Below are 25,254 nucleotides of genomic sequence, written 5' to 3' on the forward strand. Positions count from 1 at the left end.
TTCAACGGTCTTTTATTCCACTGATGTCACAGGTCTCAGTTGTCACCCAACCCACCAATGCTTTGCGACACTGCCGTAACATCGTGTAGCAGTATGGTAAACGGCCATATGCTACATTTACCCCCTCCCTTGATGGAATCTGCAAAACTTCTCAAATCACAAACAACTAGACAAGGGACAGAACAAAGCCCTTCCTGAGCTGAGCAAACCGGGTAGACTGCCGGTTTACCCGCTTAGCCTTGTGGGTATTCTGCCACGCAACAGGCTAAGCACTAGCTAGAACTCAGTCACGTAGTCGTCTAAATAACGAGGTCGGAGGCGGACCCGAGCTGGACGAGGCCCCGGTCCCTCGGGCACAGCTGGTTCACCATGTTCTTGAAGGCGCCTCACCGGTGTCCCAGGACAAGCAGTAGGAAAATCGTAGTCCCTGTCGGAGAGGTCCAGATCTGCTACAGGTCTTTCATTCAAAGGAGTAGGTGATGCCACTCTCCTGAGGCGGCTGGCATGCCAACGTGACCCGTCGGCCAGACGGAAGTGGCTGGTCCAAGTTGAGCAGTAATCTGGACAGGCGCTGTCCAGAATGAGTCCAGTTTGTGTGAACGGCCGGGCCGGCGAATGCGCACCCAATCTGACACCGTAAGTGCGGGTTGCTTCGCCCGGTGCTTCTCATCAAATCGCCGCCTCATCCGCTGCTGCTCATTGGCCACCCTGCTGGCTGGAGAGAATGCTGATGCTGGAGTGGCTCTTGTTGGAGGACGGAGGCGATCAAGGGGCAGCTGCAATTCGCGTCCCAGCATAAGGGAAGCTGGGGAGGTGCCAGTCGTGGCATGAGGTGTTGCTCTGTAATGCAACATAGTGCCCTGTAGTGCGGAAGAGAAAGGAAGGCCATCCGCCAGGTGTGCTCTTAGTCCATTCTTGAGGGTTTGGTTGAATCTCTCTACGCCCCCGTTGGCCTGGGGGTGATACAAGGCGGTCCTGATATGCTTTATCCCCCTCGCTCCCGTGAAAGCTGGGAAGTCAGCTGAGATGAACTGAGGCCCATTATCCGTCGTGATAATGTCAGGCACGCCCCATCGTGCAAAAAGAGAGGATAGGAAGCCCGTGACGACCTCGGTTGTGATAGACCCAGCAGCCAGAACCTCGGGCCATTTTGAGTGGAGGTCGTATGCCACTAGGAGGAAACGCTGGTGATGAGGCATGGCATGGAGTTCACCGCAAATGTCGACCTGGATATGAGTCCATGGGCCGGCCGGCTACGCCACGGGTTGCAGAGGGGGGGGGGGGGGTGGCCAGTCTTGCCACTTGTGAGGCACGCTGAACAGTCCTTGACCATGGTCTCCACATCGTTGTCAATACCTGGCCACCAGACCAGGCCCCTGCAGCGTTGCTTGACCCTCACGATACCCAGATGACCCTCGTGAACCATGGTCAGGATGCGAGGCCTCAAGGTGACAGGAACTACAGTGCAGAGCCCCCTAGCCACACAGACATTGTTCCAACAAGAAAGCTCACCCTTCACCCGGTGAAAAGGTGCAAGTTCCTCTGAGATCTTTGCGAGCCAGCCCTCACGGATGAAGGTCCGGAGCTTGGTTAGTGTTGGGTCTACGGCGGACGCTGCCTGAAGGTCTTGCAGTGAGACGGCGGCTTGGAGGGGTGTGTGGAGATGGAGGATCAAACCTTGTTCCAAGGTGTCATGGTCTGTGTCCGGTGCGGGACTGGGCGTGGCCCGGGAAAGCAAATCCGCCACCACGTTGTCCCTACCTGGTGTGAACTGGGTGGTGAAATTGTAAGCTTGTAACCTCTCAGTCCACCTATACAACCGCAGCGGCTTGTGCCCTGACCCGGTTGTAGCTAATAAGGCTGTGAGAGCCTTATGGTCGGTGCGGAGTGTAAAGTGTCGGCCATACAGGTACATGTGCCACCTCTCACATGCCCAAACACAAGCCAGAGCCCCCTCTCCCCAACAGAGTACTTCTGCTCAGCAGAAGTGAGTGACCTTGACGCAAAGGCTACCAGGTGCTCCGTCCCGTGATGGAGCTGAGACAGCACAGCCCCAACCGCAGTGTTGGATGCGTCACAGGTCACGAACGTTGGGCTTTCCAAGTCAAAATGGGCGAGTACTTGTGGGGAGGTGAGCTGTGTCTTGACCCGGCGAACGGCTGCTGAGCATACCGGCGTCCACGGCCTCAAGGCGTCCTGCTTTAGGAGGGCACACAGTGGCGCCGTCGTATCAGAGTAGTTGGGGAGGAAGCGCAAGTAAAAAGCCGTCATGCCCAGAAAGGTGGACAGTTCTGCGGGGCACGAGGGCTCTGGCAGGCGCAATACTGCATCGACGTTGGAGTGTAGTGGACTCAGGCCATCAGCAGTCAGGCGAAATCCCACAAACTCAATAGCCGATGCCGAAAAGATGCACTTCTCCCCATTCAGGGTGAGGTTGTGGCTCGCCAGCACATCGAGCACCTTGGAGAGGCGGTCATCATGCAGGTCGCACGTCGCACGGTGTACTACAACGTCATCCAGGTAAACAACCACACCCGGGATGCTTGCAAAGATGGTGGCCATGATCTTTTGAAAACAGCTGGGGGCAGAGCTGAGGCCGAAGGGCATGCGGGTGTAGCGGAAAACTCCCATGTCGGTCACAAAGGCTGTAAGGTTACGACTGTCAGGGTGCAGGGGAACCTGTAGATAGCCTTGGCGCAGGTCCAGTTTTGTGAACACCGTAGACCCATAGAACTTGGTAGCCAACTCCTCCGCTGTGGGCAGTGGGTATTTGTCAGGCATCACTGCCTTGTTAGCCATTCTGAGGTCAACGCAGGGTCGCAGACCACCCGTCTTTTTCTTTGCTGCCACCAGGTTGGAGATCCAAGGGGGCGCGTCAATCCGCTCAATGATGCCAGCATCGAGGAGTTTCTGTAGCTCGGCCGAGATGTCATCACGCAGGGCGAGGGGCAGTCGGCGAAGAGGCTGGATCACGGGGGGCACAGTAGGATCAATGAGTGGCTGATGGTTGAAGGCAGTGAGACAGCCCAAACCTGTAAAGAGCGATGGCCAACGGTGCTGCCAGGATGTAGTCACCGTCAGAATTGCGGCGCCTACGTTGTCCGTGATGGAAAATCCGAGTGCGCAAAACAAGTCGAAGCCCAAGAGGTTGGCACCATGACGGGAGACTTGGAAGGTGAAAGCAGAGAGAGTTTTACAGCCATAGCGCACGGTGAAGGTGGCGGTGCCCACCATGCCAATTTTAACGTGGCCATAGCCAAACAAGTCTTCGGCGTTGGCCTTAATCGAGAGCCGGGGAAATAGGCGTCTAACTGTGGACACGTTCAACAGAGACCTGGAGGCCGCAGTGTCAAGTAGAAGTGGCAAGCTCACGCCGTCCAGTTGCACTGTGCACCACTTGAATGGCTTGGCGCCGGAGCCCACGGAGTGAATGGTGGTCAGGCCCGACCGGTCAGGTGAGCGGGATGAGGGGTTTGTCTGTGTGGGGGCAGAGCGGCACATCCTGGAGAAGTGGTCCATCTTCCCGCAGCGCTGGCATCTTTGTCCGGTGGCCTTGCAAGATGGCGCACGCGTGGGGTGTGAGGCCGAGCCGCAGTTGGCACAAGGTCTGCGTGTGGCGGCCCCTTGACGTCGGCCACATTTACCTCGGCACCGTCCTAGGTGGAGGCGGAGTCTGAGGGCTGAGCAGTCGGAGCGACAATCTGAGCCAGAGCAGGAGAGCGTGAAGCGGTGGGTATGTCTGGATTCGCGAGCCGCGCTGCTAAGTGTGCTGCATTCTCGAGTTGGAACGCCATTTCCACAGCCTTCGACAGCGGGAGGTCGTCCAGCGACAGTAACAGTTTCTCCCGGAGCTTGGGATCAATCGTGTGCTCCGCTAATTGGTCCCGAATCATCTCCTCCTCCAAGCGGCCGAATTTGCAGAGGCCCGCTAAGCACCGCAAATCGGCAATGTAGTGGTGTACCGGCTCGCCCTTGTGTTGCCGTCGTTGGCGAAAGGTAATGCGCCGGACTATCACACTCTGCGAAGCAGCGAAATGTCCAGCCAATAAAGAGACACAATCTGCATAAGTCCGTGCGGGTCCGAGAGTACGGAAAATGCGCTGCCCCTCGACGCCCAAGCTGTGCACTAGCATAGCCGTTAGCCGTACTGGTGGCTCACCGGGGAGCGCAAGGAACGAGGGGAGGGGAGCTGCGTTAAAGTCCATCTTCGTCGCCAAAATGTTGTGTCCGAAAAACGTGAGGACACGACTTGCTTTTTCAACGGTCTTTTATTCCACTGATGTCACAGGTCTCAGTTGTCACCCAACCCACCAATGCTTTGCGACACTGCCGTAACATCGTGTAGCAGTATGGTAAACGGCCATATGCTACACTAACATTTAACAGAAAGTCATTCCAAAGGGAAGGACCAGCAATGAAAAATGTTGATCCCCTCTGAGACTCCGCCTGGTTCTCAGTACTTGTAGGAGCACCTGCTCTGCAGAACTGACCTAATGGGTAGGTGCGTGGCGGGGAGGGTGCTCAGGTATAGGGGACGAGACCATTTAAAAATTTGAAAACAAAAGCATCTTAAAATGAACTCTAAAGTGCTCCCTCTTACGAGTAGCCGTTAGGAGACAAGCAGCAGCATTTTGGACCCACTGGAGGCGCTTGAGGGAGGACTGGCTGACTACATAATACATAATAATTACAGTAATACAGCCGTGATGTACCGAAGTTATGGATAACTGTTTCTAAGTGCTGTTGAGAAAGGAGAGGCTTTACATTAGAGTTAAGGTAATCATAAAGACATCATCACTTTTGAGTGGCTCCACATCAAGCAACTACATCCCATGTGCATATAATAATAATAATAATAATACATTATATTTATAAGCGCCTTTCAAGACATCCAAGGACACTTGACAATAACATAAAAAAACAAAACAATACGGGTTGAGCAGCGGCAGCCAAACGCGCCAGCGTTCACTCAACCCGGAAGTCAGAAAGAAACCACAAGGGAGGGAGAGGGGGAGAAAAAAAAACCCACGCTCGAACTATCCTCATTTTGAGGAGAATTTGAGTTAGGCAAAAAAGTATATGACAATTACAACAGGTCACAAGACAGAAACAATGAAGACGGTGATACAAGGGAGTGTATGAAGGAGGGGGTGATGGTGGAGGACTAGCTTCCGTGCATACTTTCATCAGGGGAAGGTCGAGATAGCAGATGTTGTTTTGGTAGCAGGCTGCCCATGAATTTAAGACAGCCTTGAGTTGGCTTATGTCTCTTTAGCGGCGCCGATCAGCCAAATCCTTGATTTCAGTCAATATTTGAGCACGGATTCCAGTTTCTCCAAGTTCTTGACCATCTTGTAGAGACGCTCCAAAACCGCAACAGTTTGTGGTTGAGCACAGTCTGAGGCTGAGTGTTGGACATCCGCACTATGCCGTACTTAGACCAGCAGCCTCTTCAGTACATGTACAGAGATACAGTATATGAGTGAATTAACACTGTCACACATGCATTTTAAACATGCCGCACACCGAGCAATGCGGCCTCAACTGACTGATTCATCACAAAGTGGGCTGGGTTCAGAATCAGAATCAGAATCATCTTTATTGGCCAAGTATGTAGAACACACAAGGAATTTGTCTCCGGTATAACACGCTGCACAGCAAAACTGTTGTTTTCATGAGTGGCTAATTTCAGGTCTTTGGTGTTGCTGTGATTCAAATGTTAAATTGTAACAAAAATGCATAGGTTTTTACACGGAATAAAAAAGTTTCCACATTTTCAGTATCAGTTAAGTGAAACCCAGTTTGCCGGCAGTCACTGCTGCGCTGCCAGAACAACATGTAACATGCAAACTCCACACAGCTGTGCCACAGTCGAGATTTAAGTTGAGGACCTCGTGGCTGTAGAGCAAACGCCCCACATTAGAAAGGGCTGTCCTTAACCACTCAGCCATGCTTGCTCGTGTCACATGAAGGTACACTATGTTTGATTTTCAACATTTGAGGCCTCTGCTTCTCATCATCCACAGGATATTATGGTACATAGTGAGTGCCATTCGTCTTCAGTGTCGAGACAAAACACACATGCCTTGTAGTGGTGTTAATATTATTTTTACTTTCGAAGAGATCACTTGTTGAAACCATTAGCAACATCCTGTGGCACTTGGCCAGCACTGGAACTTGTGTGACACAGCAGGCTGAAAACACAAGTTGTTTTGTAGATGTTTGACGTGTCTATTTTATTAATTTCCACCAAATAGGTACTGTTTACTAAATTAGAAAAAGATTACTTCAGAAAGCAATGTTCTTTTTTTTTTGTTGTATCGGGAACTTCATTCTCATGCTTGGCCCGATAATGTTCCAGCATTGAGGAAGTGCTTTTTTTGATAGAAGACAGCTCTGAGAAAAGAAATGTGAAATTTCACCCGCAAAAATAATGGGAAGAGTAAACTAACAGTTACCTTTAAATTAATTTTAATTGGAATGGAATAAGACAAGTCAAAACTTTAAGAGTAATTGGTTGAAACAAGGAGATGAAATAAATACCAAAATCATCTCACACGACCCTTTGTCCTGGGCCACTGTGTTTCATCTTTGTGTGTGCACTCCAGCCTCTGGCCACAGTTCTGTCCAGCCCTTGCTCTTAAAAAATGTTTTTTGGTAATTAAAATGTGCCCCCCGATATAGCGCTTTGACAATAGCTGCAGCTAGCTGTATCAAAGCGCTTTACAGAACATTCATTCATTTATCTTCCGAACCGCTTTATCCTCACGAGGGTTGTGGGGGATGCTAGAGCCTATCCCAGCTGTCTTCGGGCAGTAGGCGGGGGACACCCCCAATTGGTTGCCATCCAATCGCAGGGCACACAGAGACAAACAACCATGCATGCCCACACTCACACCTAGAGACAATTTAGAGTGTTCAAACAGCCTGCCATGCATGTTTTTGGAATGTGGGAGGAAACCCATGCAAACTCCACACAGGGAGGCCGGAGCTGGAATTGAACCTGGTACCTCTGCACTGTGAGGTCGACGTGCCAACCACTATACTACTGGGCCGCCGCTTTACAGAACATTTAAAATAAAATAACACGAATAACACATACCACAGAACATGGACAACAAAACAATCAGAACAGCTATTCCCGCAAACCGATGAGTGCATTTGAAACAGTATACTACTTCCAGTTTTGTCAATTTTAAGACCTTTGTATTAAACATTGTATTTCAATAATGTCTTCCAGCATGGAGATCTGCCACCAAAAAAACAATATCACCATGTGTCCTTTGTGTGATAAAGTGTGCAGCTATTGGAAGCTGAGTTCTGCTTGTGGAACTGCAAGAGCCAGTCACTTATTCGACAACCCAGCTACCGTATTCTTCTCTATTTTCATGGCTCTTTGGGGTAGGTGTACACACACACACACACAAACACACACGCACACACACAGGTACATATTAGTAGGAATTTGTATACATATTTGTATGTTAGCTTTTCACTTGAGGTTTTTGCATGCATTGTTGTCAACGCCGTCAGAATATATTACTGATGTCAATCTCAAACAGCATTGAGAGTAATTTTGCTTGAAAAACATTGTTGTGGTGTTGGTTAGTCTCCTTAGTAAATCACATTGGCTATTTAGGAAAATGGAATGATGTGTGCATGTGCGTATTAGGGATGTGAATCTCAGCACTGAGGACGATTCGATACACATCACGATCCACTGCCAGCGATGCGATACTTAAACGATACATGGAATTTTCTGGCGATACGATGCGATACGTTTCACCGTCGTCACGATGCGATACGATTCGATACACATTAAGTTCAAATCAATGCGATCCGATACGATACAATGCAATTTGTTGCGATATTGTGCAATTAAACATGATGCAAATAAGCAAAGAAAAAAAGCTTTTAAAAAGATGGAATTCAGTATGGTATTACAAAAAGGATACCACTTTATTCCTTATAAAGAGTAGAACTTGTAAAACAACTTATTTAAGCCCTTTCACAAATGGGTTTTGTGCAAAGAAAATTTAAACAATTTGGCACCTGAGACTCACAGCTGTTGCTATAGTGTAAACACAAACAGACTATTCTCACGGAGTGTCTTATATGAAATATAATAATAATATATATATGTATATGAATCTATAGCGCAAGATGTCCACCCATCCACTGTAAGTGCAACTCTTTGCGCACTGTTCAGCGACACAGTAATCTCACTTCTCACTTTGTTGTACACATCGGGAATATGTAAGTGAACACAGGCCTGTCTGGTATTTTATACCTGGGTTCCAAAACGTGCACGAGCTGTCTGAAACCCTCGTTGTCCACCACGCTAAGGCTGGAGGTCTTTGCATATGAAATAAGCAGTGGCCTGAGTTATAGCCATTGCGCGGTCACAGTGAGTTGCAAGGGGACTCCCAAAATAAGAGGCAATTTTTTTCTGATCCTGACCTGGTTTACCAAGAGTTTCTCCGGTGTCCGACGAGGAACTGGGCGGGGAAGCGGGAGGGAAACTTGTCGGTGATCTGGTGCCATCGGTTTAAGTGGGTCTGCATATTTGTGGTGCTGCCGTTGTATGGCTTCTTAGTGCGACATTCCTTGCAAATTACGGAGGTTTTATCAAGCTTTCCGTCTTTCTTTTCGAAGCCGTAGTATTTCCAAACATAAGATTTGAATGTTGCGGCTGCATTAAATATAGTAGTTTCCTTGCTGCTGCGTGCGCTAACTTCCATAATGTTTCGCTCGTTGTGTACTGGACTGTATGTGACGCACGGCTACCGTCCGTATTCAACACAAAACGCAAAGCAATGATGGTGCATTCATTGCGCCTAGGAAAGGGCAGATAGGTGACGTTTAACATGAATAAAACGGCGATTGAATCGGATTTTACCGATATCCATCAATGCATCGTGATGAATCGCGATTTCACCCGTCAATCGCGTCGTACCCAGTGAATGAGCCGATGCACTCGGATCGCGCACGTGCGCATCGATGTATCGATTAATATCGATTATTTTCCACACCCTTAGTGCGTATGTGTGTGCGCGCGTGTATGTGTATCTTCCTTTTAATTGATACAAATACCTATTTTCTTTCCGCAATATTCAGAAACGTATTTTGTGACAGCAATCCCGTTTAATTAAGCTTTATACCTGCACTAGTACATATCTTTTGAGAATATGATTATTTAATAAACCTGGATACTCCAGAAATGATATGGGTCAGACTTCTTGTTAGTCTCAGCAAGACAGGTACATTGTTAGTCTCAGCAAGACAGGTACATTTTTCACGACAAAAAAAAGAAAAAAGAAAACATCATGAATGACTTGCTTTTTTGATTGTCTTCATTGTCCTCTACTTTGTCTCGAAACGAAAGCCGCCATGTTCATGGAGCATTGGAAGAGGAGACAAATGAGGCTAAATTATGAATGGGACCTTACCGAGTTTGAAGATGAGGAGGTAAGACTTGAATGTCAGGCTATTTGTAAGGGCAATCGAATTAACAATGGCCCGGGTTTTCCTTAGTCAGTCATAAAGTCCTTCCCTTATACACCTGGGCGTTCATAGCGTTTTTAAAATTGTGATTTTGTTTTTCTAACAAATGAGCTGAAAAGAAACACCATCACATGCAGGCAGCATGGTGGAGTTCTGATTTGCATGTTTCTCTGACAGCCGAGACACTTCAGGCTCCAATTTCGAGTCAGGCATACTTGTGTGGAGTTTCCAATGCCCTCCCCACACCCCATGCTGAGTGGGTTACCTTCCGTATTTCACATTGGGGGAGAGAGAGAGAGAGAGAGAGAGAGAGAGAGAGAGAGAGAGAGAGAGAGAGAGAGAGAGAGAGAGAGAGAGAGAGAGAGAGAGAGAGAGAGAGAGAGAGAGAGAGAGAGAGAGAGAGAGAGAGAGAGAGAGAGAGAGAGAGAGAGAGAGAGAGAGAGAGAGAGAGAGAGAGAGAGAGAGAGAGAGAGAGAGAGAGAGAGAGAGAGAGAGAGAGAGAGAGAGAGAGAGAGAGAGAGAGAGAGAGAGAGAGAGAGAGAGAGAGAGAGAGAGAGAGAGAGAGAGAGAGAGAGAGAGAGAGAGAGAGAGAGAGAGAGAGAGAGAGAGAGAGAGAGAGAGAGAGAGAGAGAGAGAGAGAGAGAGAGAGAGAGAGAGAGAGAGAGAGAGAGATCCTTACATCCATACATCATCGAAGACAGTGATCCTCACGAGGGTCATGGCCGTGCTGGAGCCTATCCCGGCTGTCATCGGGCAGCAAGTGAGGTACACCCTCGACGCATAAACCAACAACACTCACACGTACGGACAATTTAGAGTGTTCCATTAACCTACCATGCATGGTTTTGGAATGTGGGAGGAAACCTGGAGAAAATCCACGCGGGCAGGGGGATAAGAGAAGATATCCTTTATTCGTCCCACACTGGGGAAATTTACAGCCTCCAGCAGCAAGAATGTATGTAGAAAGGAGAAAGAGATAAGATGCAAACTTCACATAGCAAGTCCAGGGCGCCACCCACAACCTGAGGTGGATGTGCTGACCAGTCTTTAACCATGCCACCCATATATCGAGGCGGATGGATAGCTCGGTTGGTAAGGCATCGGTTTGGCATACGGAAGACGATGGTTCGAATCTCGCTTGTACCTTGGTATACCACAAGCCAATGGCAACCTCGAACTGGCAACAAGGAAAGCGGCTACGGCCAAATACCTCCAGCGAGTGAGGCAAGTCCTAAGAAGCCAGCTCAATGGCAAGAATAAGACCCGGGCAATAAACAGCTATGCCCTGCCAGTGATGAGATACCCTGCAGGAATAATAAGGTGGCCAAAGGAAGAGATTCAGACCACGGACGTTAAGACCCGAAAGCTCCTAACCTAACCATGCATGGAGGGTTCCATCCCAAATCCAGCACCCTGAGACTGTACGCAAGCCGAAAGGAAGGAGGCCAGGGACTAGTGAGTGTGAGAGCCACTGTCCAAGATGAAACATCCAAGCTCCATGAATACATCAAGGAGAAGGCTCCAACGGATGACGTACTCGGAGAATGTCTCAGACAATGGGCGACAGAAGATGAGGCGCTGGAAGAGGGACCATCATGGGAGGACAAGCCCCTACACGGGATGTACCACCGGACCATAACTGAAGTGGCCAAGCTCAAGAAGTCCTATCAGTGGCTAGAGAGGGCTGGCCTGAAGGACAGCACAGAGGGACTCATCCTGGCTGCTCGGGAGCAGGCCCTGACCACCAGAGCCATTGAGACCCAGATATACCACACCAGACAAGACCCAAGGGGTAGGTTGTGCAAAGAGGCACCTGAGACGATCCAACACATAACTGCAGGGTATAAGATTCTGGCAGGGAAAGCCTACATGGAACGCCATAACCAGGTGGCTGGCATAGTCTACCGAAACATCTGTGTGGAGTATGGACTGGAAACCCCAAGGTCAAAATGGGAAACACCTCCGAAGGTGGTGGAGAATGACAGAGCGAAGATCCTGTGAGACTTCCAGATCCAGACTTACAAGATGGTAATGGCGAAGCAAACCAGATATCGTGATCATAGATAAAGGGCAGAGGAAAGCCGTTGTCGTGGATGTAACAGTCCCAAATGATGGAAACATCAGAAAGAAGGAACACGAGAAACTCGAGAAATACCAAGGGCACAGTGCACAGGTACAGGGTTCAATTCCAGCTCCGGCCTCCCTGTGTGGAGTTTGCATGGGTTTCCTCCCACATTCCAAAAACATGCATGACGGGCTGATTGAACACTCTAAATTGTCCCTAGGTGTGAGTGTGGGCATGCATGGTTGTTTGTCTCTGTGTGCCCTGCGATTGGCTGGCAACCGGTTCAGGGTGTCCCCCCCCCCCTACTGCACAAAGACGGCTGGGATAGGCTCCAGCACCCCCTGCAACTCTTGTGAAGATAAGCGGTTCGGAAAATGGATGCATGGATGGAGTACATTGTTATTTTTCGATTTATGTCATCCAATGATGACCAGTGTGCCCCGTAGATCATCACGTCAGCTTGGGTAGGATGGATGAAGATGGGTGAATGAAATAATAACTCACTTAATTGATACAATAGCGGACAACATATATCAAAATCATCATCATTGTGAAAAAAAAACCTTTCCAGCCCTTGACTGTCCTCCAGCAAGAGACTGAACCTCCCAGTTGCCTCTGTTTTGTAATCAGCAGAGGTGGGCATCGTCAGTCTGGTGAGTCTGTCAGTGAGCTGCTGTCAGTATTTCAGGCCGGTCAGGTCCGTCCAAGACGTCGGCAACAGCCAAACCGCATCGACAGTGGACTTACCGGTACTACGTCACAAGCAGGTGCTGCACACCTGACACGCAGCCAATTCCAAATTCAGTCTCACAGATCTCAATGACCTCAATGACAGCCCTTATTATTTTTATTTCAGCAATCACCACGCTGTGCGTGCGTCTTTTTTTTCTTCTTTATTTGGCTGCATGTACGGCTTGTGCAGCACCCATGTGTGATGTGCACATTTCGATGCAGTCTCAATGGGCAAGGGACAGACCGGGCCCACATGGGTCGACATGAAATACTCACGGAAACTGTGGCGGACAGACGGATCTTCTGTCACTCTGACAGAATGCGCACCTCTGCTAATCATGCGTGTGAATGAACTGCTTACTTGGCTTGCATGACATCATGTACTTCCAATTAATAAAGCACAGTTATTATATTTATCATTTGTCATGTTACCTTAGTTAAGGGTATTCAAATTGCTTTTACTAACAATAGATCTTTCCCCTCCACCCCCTCCTTTGTCTCTCCTGGTTTATTTTTCACAGGAAGCACTCAAGGTTTGGATAAAGTATCTTTTTTGTTTCGTTTTGTTTTTGGTTCTGTACATGTTCCTATTCTGTCTCTCTGCTACTCCTAAACTATTTTCTCATTATTTCCAAACACTTTAATGAATCTATTAATAAAATAGATTCAGATTGAGATAATATTGAGCAATTTGAGACTGATTTTGGCAGTACAAACACAAGAAATGATGGGCAGTGTTGAGTGTTGCTCTTCTCACAGGGGACAATGAGACGCCATAGTTTTCTTTTTCAGTTTTTTTTCCAGTTCTTTTCTGAGGTTAAGTATAATACAAAACTTTTGATAACACGTTTAATTTCTGAAATGCCTCCTACAGCAGCACTGAACATTTCATGTTTAAATTATGATAAACACAAAATTACAAAACCTCATTCTGAGTGATGTTTATGAAAGTTCACCAGGATTAAACTGCATACTTTAGTGTCTCACTTATCATTGAAACATGACTTTCTTCTTCCGCAGAGTCCATGTCCCATCTTTTTGGAAATTCTTATTTACTTCACGCCAAGCAATTTTCACATGCAACAATAATTTTTCTCTCCATCACTACCACAGGACCACCCCAGGGCTGAATATGAATTCCAAGTCATGCAGAAGTCTTTAAGCAGAAATTGCAAAATGCAATACAAGGTATTCCATGATGTGCTGGATTCTTTTTTTTTTAAGTCTTTCCCCATTCAATAACTCAGCGGTACGGATCTGCATTCATTTTGACACTTAATTCAGAAAAATTGTCATTGTCAACCAGCGTATGCTTCATGGTGTTCTTTGTAAAATTGAAACAACCAGCAATGAGTTTTCTCACACCGCATAGACATAATTCATTGCAAGTATGTTTGTTGTTTTGCTCAAAATTATTCCTCAACTTCATATGAACTGTTGAAAAAAAGAAGGAAATGAAAGACAATATTTGTGAATCACTGCAGTTTGATTTTACCAAATATATGATCTGTACATTTGTTAAAAAAAAATAAAAATCTGTTGGCATTCTTTTCAATGGGACATCTTGCTTCGGTTCCCAAATGTTTTGTTCCGCCACAAATGTTCCACCGACCACCTCTAATAACAGCGCACTTACCATAATTTCTGCACGATAAACTGCTTCGGATTATAATGCGCTCCTTCAATGAATGGCCTAATTCAAAACTGTTTTCATATGTGGGGGGAGCCCATTATAAGGCGCATAGAAGCTACAATAGTGGCTGCCGTTGCACTCTGCATCCACCAGATGGTATTATGCTACAGGAATACAATACCATACAATACAGCTTTCTTTATAAAGAGCCTTCACAGCTGCTGCAACTGAAACAATGCACGAGAACTAGTCACAAACACGAACATGAAACATATAAATACAAATGGCATTACAAAAGAATAAATGGAAGACAAAAGATATGAAGACAATTGATTCATCAAAAAGGCACACAACCTTCGTGGGCTCACATCAAAAAAGGGGCTAAATATCCTTAGAAGTATTGCCTGTCTCCTTCTTCCTTCGTTGAGTCTGTAGTTAACTATGCTTTTGGTGTTATGTTCATTTCATAATGGCCGCAGCCGCTCACAAAGTAGTTGTCTGTTTGTGTGTTAGTTGGCGAATGCACACGTCAGTTAGTGTCGGGCAAACTCTTTTAGGTTACATGCGGTTCCTGCTAATAATCATCACTAGATGGCAGAGGAACACTGACAGGGAAACAACCCAATGGGGAATATTAAGAGAGTTATTCTCTTTATATTAGGCACATCCCATTTTAAGGTGTACTGTTGGCTTTTGGCAAAATTGAATGCTCATACAGTGCGAACAACAGTGTTCATATCTTCATTTTCAATCGTTTTTGTATTTCTCAGATGGAAAAACTGACATGTCGAGATCGCCTTCCTGCCTACATGACAAATGTTGTCACAATGTTGTCCATGGTAAGGTGTTATTTCCTGTATATTGGTTCTTGGTTGTGATATACCTGTACATACAGTATGATATAAACAGTGCATTCTATTTGTAAGTGTGCACATCTGATTTGCCAGATCGGTGTTACCTTTGCCATTGTATTTGGTGTCATCCTGTATCGGATCTCCACAAAAGCTGCTCTTCAGATGAGCTCCAATCCAGTGACACGGAACCATGTCCAACTTACTGTCAAAACAACAGCAGCCATTATCAACCTTGTGGTCATCCTTATACTGGATGAGGTGTATGGAGCTATGGCACGATGGCTCACTGTGTTAGGTAAGTAGATTTAAATAGCTGACCCATTTAAAATGCGTATTGAGTCATTTCGTTCACTGAGTGTGGCTAGTAGAGATCAATTGATTTATAAGCAATTGTTGAAAATGTTTTTGTCAAATGGGTGACATGGGCAGTCACCCGGGGCGAAATTCTCAGAGAGGCGGTCTTCTGCCCTAACCATGCGTTTGAGATGAGAGCATGGCGTAGACAGCGAGCTAAACAATCCTCCAATAAAAATACGAAGATGAGAATCCACTGTTTGGTATTTTTATGGAGTTTTCTTGTAAGACTGTACACAAATAGAAACACAATACAAATCTTTGTACAGCATCTAATTGTACATATGAAATGATATTCGACACTCTTGTAAGAGCCCTATTCTCTAACTTATTCAAAAAATCTATGGTAAAGATCTACAAAGATTAATTGATAAAATACTTATATGTGATGAAAAATAACTTTTACACAAAAGAGTGGTATATACAACTGTGTAAATGTACTTACAGATTGTGCCTGAATGTGAATGAATTAAAATGGCTACCCCACTGACTTTATGGGTGGTTACTACTTCCACCACTAGAGGCACTGTACTGAACTGTAATACAATACTTCCATCACTAGAGGCACTGCACTGCACAGTAATACAATTACTGGGGGCAGAATAGGCGGCATGACGCTCATTCTCATCTGAGGGCATAAAGTTAAATCACACCTTCCATTGGACAAGACTCCAAGACGCCTTTGTTTTTTATTTTAAAATTGACACCTTTTTTGTATCTTTTCACAAAAAGAGAGTTGAGTTCCAATGTGCACATTGTCATCCATATTTAACTGTGTTTTCTGCAACCAAAGCTTTCCGAGAAATGTTTTCACTCACTTTTGCTTTCATTGGTCTGGATGAATGCTCTGTGCGAGACTTGCTTTTATGGACATCGACGGGCACAAAAATGGTCAATAAGAAGCAGAAATGGATTTCATTCATGAGAGACCCCAGAATTGAATTGGATGACAACGATGTATCAGCTCACTGAGTAGATAGGAATTAATGACAGATAACATTAGTTCATGATTCATTGTGACAAGTCACAAAATTCAATACATTGAGAAACAATGGCGTACTGAAAGAATTCAAGAAAGAGTGAAATGGTTGAATAAGTGTTGCAATATTAAACACAGGGGGAGCTCTTGCCCCAAGTGGAGGAGTTTTAGTATCTTGGGGTCTTGTTCATGAGTGAGAGCAGGAGGGAGCAAGAGATCGACAGGCTGATTTGTGCAGCATCTGCTGTGACGTAGACTTTGCATTGGCCTGTTGTGGTGAAGAAGGAGCTGAGTCAAAATGTGAGGCTCTCAATTTACCAGTTGATCTACATTCCAACCCTCATCTATGGTGACGAACTTTGGGTTGTGACCGAAAGAACGAGATCCCGGATACAAGCGGCCGAAATGAGTTTTCTTCGCAAGGAGTCCGGGCTCTCCCTTCGAGATAAGGTGAGAAGCTCGGTCATCCGGGAAGTCAAGCCGCTTCTCCTTCATGTCCAGAGGAGCTAGATGAGGTGGTTCGGCCATTTGATTAGGATGCCTCCTGATGCCTCCCTGGTGAGGTGTTCCAGACATGTCCCACTAGCAGCAGGCCCCGGGGATGACCCAGGACACGCTGGAGAGGCCATGTCTCCAACCTGGCTAGGGAATGCATCGGGATTCCCCGGGAAGCACTGGAATAAGTAGCTGGTCAGAGGGACGTCATGATTTGGAGTAATATTGTATCGTGTGTCAAAAGAAGCAGGTGGAGTTTGCATGTTCTCCCCGGGCCTGGGTTTTCTCCAGGTACTCCGGTTTCTTCCCACATTCCAAAGACATGCATGGCAGGCGGATTGAAAACTCTAAAATTGTCCCTAGGTGTGAGTGTGAGCATGGAAGTTTGTTCATCTCTGTGTGCCCTGCGATTGGCTGGCAACCGATTCATGGTGCCACCCGCCTACTGCCCGAAGACAGCTGGGATAGGCTCCAGCACCCGCTGTGACCCAAGTGGGGATAAAGCAATTCGGAAAATGAATGAATGAAAATTAATTTTTTGAAGTCAAGAGGGCGCCCGAGTAGGCAGCCGTCAGTAAGTGCTCTCATGAACCTTGCTTTTTTTGTTGTTTTTACAATACAATACAATACAATACATGCTGATTTATATAGCGCTTTCACAACAGCGGCAGCTGTAACAAAGCGCTTTACAAAACAGTTAACATAAAGTAAAATAATAAACACAACACATAACATAAAACACGGACAGTCGTGCAATCCTAACCACTTTTCCGTCACACGCTTTGTTGTTTTTGTGTTTGATTTGTCACTTTGTGTTTGTTGTTACGTCGTGTGGACCTGATGTGGACTTTTTTCAGCATTTTTTGGCCACGACATTCATCAAGGAGAAGACTCTGTGCTCGGCGGTTGCTCCTTCTCGGCAGCATGGGTATAACAGCACTCTTTTTGACTGGAAGGAATGTCGGCGCCATTTGACGGTCGTTGGTGGACAGTCCCGGGGCGCTTGTGTCTTGCGGCTGTAATGGGCAGCATTTTTCACAGCCTCGCTTTGTTCAGCGGAGAGATCGGTGCTGTTGAACGGTGTGCAGCTGGATGGATGCAAGTCTTGAGGAGGCGACGATGAGAAGAAAGGAGCGTTAGCGCGGAGCACCGATGCAGATTTGGAACTGGGAGTCGTGGCTTGGAGTTTGAAGCGGATTACGTGGGACAGGAGAAGTGAACTCATCTCTTTTCGTCAATGGACGTTACAGCTTCGTGTTTGCTTTCAAAACTTGGCTTGTAGCAGACGTGTGCACATTTTCAGCATGACGTCTCTGATCCACTGGTGAAAGGACACTTTGATCCTCTCCTCTTTCATCTATAACTGCTTCAGACAACAAAGTTTATGCAGAAAATTGGTGAAGATTGCACGACTGTCTGTGTCCTATGTGTTGTGTTGTTTTGTGTTATTTTGACTTCAAAATGGTGCCGCGAGTTGTGGCTGCCTTTCCAGCAGCTCCTATATTTTGTTGTTCTACTTCTTCCTTTTATAACTTTGCTGCTGTGAATTGGGAATTTCTCCATTGTGAGACTAATAAAGGTTTTCTTATTTTCTTATTAACAGACAGATCCAGAGGTAAATTTAGTTTATTCATTTGGTTTCCATGGAGGAGGATCGTAAAATTGTCCATTTTATTGGCTGCGGCTAAGTCATCTATGGCCTTTGATTGCAGTACAATTCATTTGGTATACCCCATTGTATTGAACTTGCGCATGGCTGTACATTACAACAAGTGAACCTTCACAACAGTTGATGTTTGCTGTATGTTAAATTTTAGGCACCCTGGTAACCTGCACACATTACACTGTCAACTGCCTTTCACTCATAGAAGTAGAAACCTGGAAGCCACCATTGACACAAATAGAGAGGAGAAAGTGAAAGCCTTGCAAATGGGTGTGTTTTTTTCTCTTTTAGAGGTTCCGAAAACAGACAAGAATTTTGAGGAGAGACTCATATTTAAGACCTTCATTCTGAAGTTTGTCAATGCTTTCACACCAATCATCTACATTGCTTTCTTCAGGGGAAGGTTAGTGGTTTTATGGTTTCATTTATTTTACTTTGTAGAGCTAACGACTGAATTAAAAAAAGAGGACTAAATGCTTTATCTTTAAACATAATGCTTCATTCATTGTCTTTTCCTACTAGGCTGGTCGGCCGACCAGGCAACTATTTGTATGTTTTTGAATCCTACCGAATGGAAGAGGTAAGGCTTGCAATTTAGTAGGGAAAAAAACCCATACGTTTTGTAACAATTTTAACTGACTCAAAATATTGTTGTACTGTTTTATCCATAGTAGATTACAAATAAAACTTGAGTCAATTAACCTTAACGTTGACTTTCCCAACTGGTACTCCATATTGCAATGTGAATCTCGTGATTAATATTAAATGCATTGATGCTCGAATCTGGAACGCTGGAAAGTAGGAAACCTTCAAGATCTATCTTCAAACAATAGAAATGAAATTGTTTGTGTTGAAAACAACCTCATACATGCTTTCATGCTTTTTTTTAAATGTGGAATTTGTTAGAATTACTATATGGACACCAAATGAAGATATTTTTTTTAAGAAGTGACACTAAAAAATAGAATTGATCTGCTGTTTCACAACCTAATTCTGGATTCACAGTGTACTCATGGAGGCTGTCTGATGGAGTTGTGTATACAGCTGAGTATCACCATGTTGGGAAAACAGCTGATTCAGAACAACCTTTTTGAGATTGGAATACCGTAAGTTTACATCGGATTTTAATTGTAGTACTTTAGGAAAAATACAGGGGGGTGCCAACTTACAATACAATACATCCTGATTTATAATTCACAATAGCTGCAGCTGTAACAAAGCGCAAACATAACATAACAAAAAAACACGGAGGGCCGTGCAATCTTAACCACTTTTCCCTCACACGCTTTGTTGTTTGAAGGACTTCTCAGTGAAAGAGGAGAGAATCAAATTGTCCTTTCACCAGTGGATCAAAGACGTCATGCTCAAAATGTGCACACATTGGCTACAAGCTAAGTTTCAAAGTAAACAAGAAGTTATAGCGTCCAATGATGAAAAAAAGCGATTGGTTCACTTCTCCTGTCCCATGTAAATCTGCTTCACTTTCTAGCGGCGACACTCAGTTCCAACTTAGGTATATGGGTTTGTATAACATCCGTGAAACTAATGACATATCATATGACAGATGTATTTGTATTATTTTGAATAATAACAATACTAAGTATTATCTATTTACTCTTTTTTTAATAACTGTATAGGTCCTTTTGCACCCCGTGTATATTTGCATTTTCACCATTCCTCTGAATGTATCTATTCAACCGACTGGTCCCGCTTAAATCACAGGAATACTGTTGTGATGAAAGTATGCAGTCATTGCCATACAATCGTGCAATAAAATCATGTACTTATCTTACAAGGACCTCAACTACATCAAATATTTTGAAAAGCGAGATGCATATTGCTATACAACACTATTTGAGAGTCCCTGTCTAGTGAATTCGGGGATTTTGAGTTTTTTTTAATATATTCAGCATGTTCGAAGATAACAACTGAAAACATGCTCATGCTTAAAGCTATGTCGCACTGTGGACATTTGGTGTTCAACTATTTTCACCATTTAAATTTTTCCAGATTTTTTTTTCTTTTGTGGAGGGTGTTTCTAAACGGGGCTCATATGAGTCGCCTCTCTGACACTATACGTGACCGGCTCTGGCTACAAGGTCCTCATGGGAGGAAAAAAAAATCAAAATTGAGATATTCATGTATTACAATTCTACACCTCACTCCCTTTAAAATGATACACAGTATAATACATAGAAGTACCCCAAAAATACGACAAAGTGATAACAATTGTAATGTTGCCAGATTGAAATCCTTAGTTTTGGGGGATGGGGGGAATACGTTGCGAGATACTTTCACAAGTTTCTTCATCGTTATCCTATTTTTCAAAAGGTCTGGATCATCCGAAAGATTGCTAAAACACAGGTCTCGTGCATGTTTTGTATTAATAAATTATTTTTGTTCAAATTCCATCTGAGTCCACGCTCTGAGAGTCTGATTCTGTCCAGATCATTTCGGAATTTGGGACACATCGTATTTATTATTTGTGTATTTATTGAAACAATGTTGAAGCATTTGTAGTGGATGAAATCATTTCATCATGTTAGTCGGAATTTGCGTCATAAGAAGGCCACCGGCAACATGTATCCCAATATGATCTTTTTGATGGTCGTTTGTCAACTGTAAATTTGTGGAAAAATTCAAAATGTGGAACACGCATGTGGTGGGTTACTGGATCAATATGAAAACTCGGCTAAATGCGATCAGCTCGATGGACAGTAGTCAATGCAATACAGCAAAGTTATTACTGTTAAAATTATTGGTAGTGTTTATAAATGACTACAGTTCCAATACATTGTGTACATAGCGTAAAACCCTCTTCCTCAACTGGCGGACCGCGATCCACGACCGGACCGCCGACCTCCTCTGTCCGGACCGCCGACCTCCTCTGTCCGGACCCTCGGCAAATTGTATAAAATAATTTATAAATTGATTTTTACGTTATACATTTTATATTTGTTTTGTGGACTATAATCTGCGCATTACCTCGATCGCTTGTTAAAATTATCCGTTCTATTCTTTGCGTGCACTAACAGATGTAATGCAGAGGACCGCGGCAGCGCGACTTTGTCGGCAGCGCGACTTTGTGTGTATAATGTTTGACTCACTCGAGACCCTGCCTGCGCAGGGCATGTTGGCGATAACGATGCGCTGATTGGCTCCTCTTAACTTAAGGTGTGTCCATACATAAGCGTCAGCACGCATTCAAAATGGATTGTGTCAGGAAACAGACGCATGCGCGACGCCACAGTGTGCTCACAGCTTCAGCCCAGGAGAGCCGCACACAGACAATTAGACAAAACGAATCGCGGGAGGTTTCGATTGCGTGCAGTTCTGCTGCCGTCTACTTTGCAGCTGTTTAATAGCAGAACACCGCAACATGGTAAATGAACATCCCAATGGCGTCCTCAAATAATATTTGCATGCCTCAGACATTGCATTCACCTATAGTGGAAGAAAAGCAGTGCACATTCCTGTGCTCCCTTGTGTCAGTATTTAAAATGGTTCTTAACTCTTCTTCTGATATAATTTTTAAGTGATTTCAGAAGGGATGTGGAAAGCGGAATTGTACAAATGAAAAGGATATTTTTGTTTTTATGTTTAGTATTTATTTTGGTAAAATTAGTATTTTGTTTTTGTTAAATTTAATGAGAAAAAAAGACAACGATTGTTTAACAAAGTTAAAGTAAAAATGTCTTATTTCCATAAAAGGGCTATTTCTATTATTAAGCAGGCACAACTTAACAAAATAAAAGCGGTCCTGTGCCTCAACACAATACCCCTCATTATTTGTTGTGTACTGGCAAAGTGAATAATTGTTATTTTCATGCACCCCATTATTGGTTGGTTGTGAGGAGTGTTGATTTGTATAAGCTTAGCATGACCATACTAAATGGGCATATTGCCCTGCTCCCCATGACCGCTGTGCATGGGACCGGACCTTAGACTTATTAAAAAAAAAAAGTGGACTGACAGCATTTCTAGTTGAGGACCACAGGCGTAAAATATGCACACAAAAATGTTTTGTGTGCATGCATGGTCTGAGGAAGTTCTAAATTTGTTCGCCAAATATGCAGAAACTCAAGTACTTACCAATAAGTGGTGCATACGCACATTAGTAAATGACTGCAATCAACAGGACCAATATGTTTCTTTCGAACTGAAAACACTTACGGTAAATTTAAAGGATCTCCATTTGTCCATTCCACAGCAAGCTAAAGAAGCTTATTCGCTACATCCAGTCAAAGCAAGGCACTTTTCAAGAGGAAGAGAGGCAGAAGTTGCAGAGATATGAAACCGACCAGTTTCTGGAGCCATTTTCAGGATTAACACCTGAATATATGGAAATGAGTGAGTACCACAAATGAAAATATCATTTTATGAACACGTGTACACAAACGGTGTAGTGTCTCTCACTTCTCTTTAGTGAATCCGTGTATCTGTTTAATCATGCATTCATGTGTGTTTTTACAAAATATCCAAGAATAATTACCAACCAGCAATATATCCAAAGGATATTTCCAGACAATGCCATGTAATAGGAGCACATTTGAGAATTGACATGACATCTCTGCAAGCAAGCTGGCATCTTCAGCTTTATAATGCACCACACATTTTCAATGGGAGACAGGTCTTGCAATCAAGCAATGCAGGCCAGTCTAGGACCTGCATTGCTTGACTGCGAAGCCATGCTGTTGTAACACGTGCAGAATGTGTTTCAGCATTGTCATGCTGAAACAAGCAGGTATGTCCATGAAAAACTTGGTACCTTTCAGCAGATATGTGACTTAACCTTGCCAATGGCACTAAAACAGCCCTATCATATCACAGACGCTGGCTTATAACCTTTGCATCTATAACAGTGCAGATGGTTCTTTTCCTCTTCGGCCTCGAAGAAATGACGTCCACAATTTCCCAAAACAATTTGATATGCAAACTCGCATGGCAGGTTAATGGAAGACTCAAAATTGTCCCCTGATGGAAGTGTGATCGCGAATGGTTGTTTGTCTCTGTGTGCCCTGCGATTGGCTGGCGACCAGTTCAGGGTGTACTCCACCTACTGCCCAAAGACAGCTGGGATAGGGTCCAGCACGTCCGCAACCCTCTAGGAAAAAGCGAATTAGAAAATGGATGCATGGACAACATTTCAACTTCATTGCAATTGGGTTTGCAGTTTGAAAAGGATGGTCAAGCGTGACTGAAATTGAGGTTTGTATTTTTATTGTTATTAAAAAAAAACGAATGGATCTGTGAAGTATTTGAGAAGAGTTGGGCCAAAAGATAAAGCTCTCAAATTACCCCTTCATCTACAGTATCTGCTCACTCTAACCTATGGTGACAAGCTTTAAGATAAGATATCCTTTATTTGTCTCACACTGGGGAAATTTACAGTCTACAGCAAGCAAAATTGGGGGTAGAAAGAAGAAATAAGAAAAAGTGTTTGCATTCACAATAAAATGTTTCAGTTTAAGTTGTACTCAAAAGTACAAGGTCAAAAAGACGAGATGATTTTCTTTCATGGGCTTATGGTTAATGCTCATAGAGTCCTCATAAATATAATAAACACAAATTATAAAAATGACAAATCATTTGTTAATATATCCTCTTCTTTCTTCGTTTTCCCCAGTTATCCAGTTTGGTTTTGTCACGTTATTTGTGGCATCTTTCCCCTTGGCTCCATTGTTTGCTCTGCTCAACAACATAATTGAAATACGACTTGATGCAAAGAAGTTTGTGACTGAGTTGCGAAGACCCGTGGCAGCAAGAGCCAAAGACATTGGTTGGTAGTCGCCGATATACCTCAAAATATGATCATATTTTCATCTACCGACCTACCTATTTCATCTACCTACCTACCTACCTACCTACCCAATCCATCCATCTCGTCATGGGTCACCTAAGCATGTCATCCTTTTCTATCTTACCCTGTCGTCTGCTTCCATCCCTCAAATCAAATGGTCTCATCTTCTCTGATAAAATCGATCAATTTTCTCTTGGGTCTTGCATGAGCTGTCTTGGCAGACTGTCAAGACCCTCATTAATCACTCTTACTTCATTTATATGTGTGATATGTATATGTGTGTGTGTATATACTGTATATATATAGAACTCAGTTGGTAAGGCATCGGTTTGGCGTAAGGGAAACGGTGGTTCGAATCCCGCTTGGGGCAAAAATTGGCACATAACACCGTCCAGTGTGGATCCTTGGGCAAGATCCTTCACGCTCATGCTTACCTCATACAATGATGAGAGACAATAAAACGAATAACATGCCGGTTCAGACGTCGCCTGGCCAAACAAGGTCTGCGTCAGGTGCTGGGGAACCAGAGCACCTTGATGAAAAATGGGCTCCTGGAACAAAGCGGAGATGGGCGAGATACGATAACATGGCTCTGTTGGAATGCTACTACTCAAGCAACCCTAGTCAGTGGGGTTACATGCAGAGAATGTGGGCTAAATGGTTATTTCGAAACCCACAATCACGGTTGACCACGAAACAACTAGTAGCTCAGTGTTCCAACATCCACAAACGGCAACTGCTGTCACAACTTGAGATTGATGAGGTACAACGCAGGTTCCATGGGCCCCAGGCTGCCAGATCAGAGGAGGAGGTCATACCAGAGATTGGGAGGCAAGCCCCAATGAATGCAGATGATGAGATTGGGAGGCCAGCCCCAATGAATGAAATGCTGAGTGAGGCAGCAACTGACCTGAAAGCTAAGATCATGGCGAGAATGAAAGCTGGGCAACCGAGAAACCGATTACAACGGCTATGTGAAGTACCACCTGAAAGTCTCAGGGAAAGTGTGGATGCAGCACTGAGGGCGATCCCGACCACAACGATCACGGAAACCAATGAGCTGATATACGCTTCAGCATCAGTGATCAGAGAGATGCTTGGCTATAAGAGTAAGCATGGGAGCCATGAGATACTTTACCAACCATGGAAAAGACGGTTGGAGGCTAAGATCAAGG

At 44.7% G+C, this 25,254-nt stretch overlaps 1 protein-coding gene across 5 annotated transcripts in view; it reads left to right on the forward strand.

Annotated features, from left to right (window-relative positions):
• The window catches only part of LOC127597655 (anoctamin-1-like), an 84,241-nt gene that overhangs the window by 46,509 nt on the left and 12,478 nt on the right, over positions 1 to 25,254 (forward strand). For 4 of the 5 annotated variants that reach the window (XR_007961701.1, XM_052060838.1, XM_052060842.1 and 1 more), the window contains 11 exons: positions 7,241 to 7,401; positions 9,386 to 9,468; positions 12,823 to 12,834; positions 13,415 to 13,489; positions 14,705 to 14,773; positions 14,882 to 15,083; positions 18,571 to 18,682; positions 18,802 to 18,859; positions 19,285 to 19,385; positions 22,490 to 22,629; positions 23,906 to 24,058. Coding sequence is in view for 4 of the 5 variants with exons in the window: in XM_052060838.1 (XP_051916798.1) it covers positions 7,241 to 7,401; positions 9,386 to 9,468; positions 12,823 to 12,834; positions 13,415 to 13,489; positions 14,705 to 14,773; positions 14,882 to 15,083; positions 18,571 to 18,682; positions 18,802 to 18,859; positions 19,285 to 19,385; positions 22,490 to 22,629; positions 23,906 to 24,058 (1,166 nt within the window). In the remaining variant the exon portion in view is untranslated. The remainder of the gene's footprint in view (positions 1 to 7,240; positions 7,402 to 9,385; positions 9,469 to 12,822; positions 12,835 to 13,414; positions 13,490 to 14,704; positions 14,774 to 14,881; positions 15,084 to 18,570; positions 18,683 to 18,801; positions 18,860 to 19,284; positions 19,386 to 22,489; positions 22,630 to 23,905; positions 24,059 to 25,254) is intronic. The other variant, XM_052060840.1, reaches the window with a different exon arrangement.

This window comes from Hippocampus zosterae, chromosome 3 (genome assembly GCF_025434085.1).
Source record: "Hippocampus zosterae strain Florida chromosome 3, ASM2543408v3, whole genome shotgun sequence".
Classification (NCBI taxonomy): Eukaryota; Metazoa; Chordata; class Actinopteri; order Syngnathiformes; family Syngnathidae; genus Hippocampus; species Hippocampus zosterae.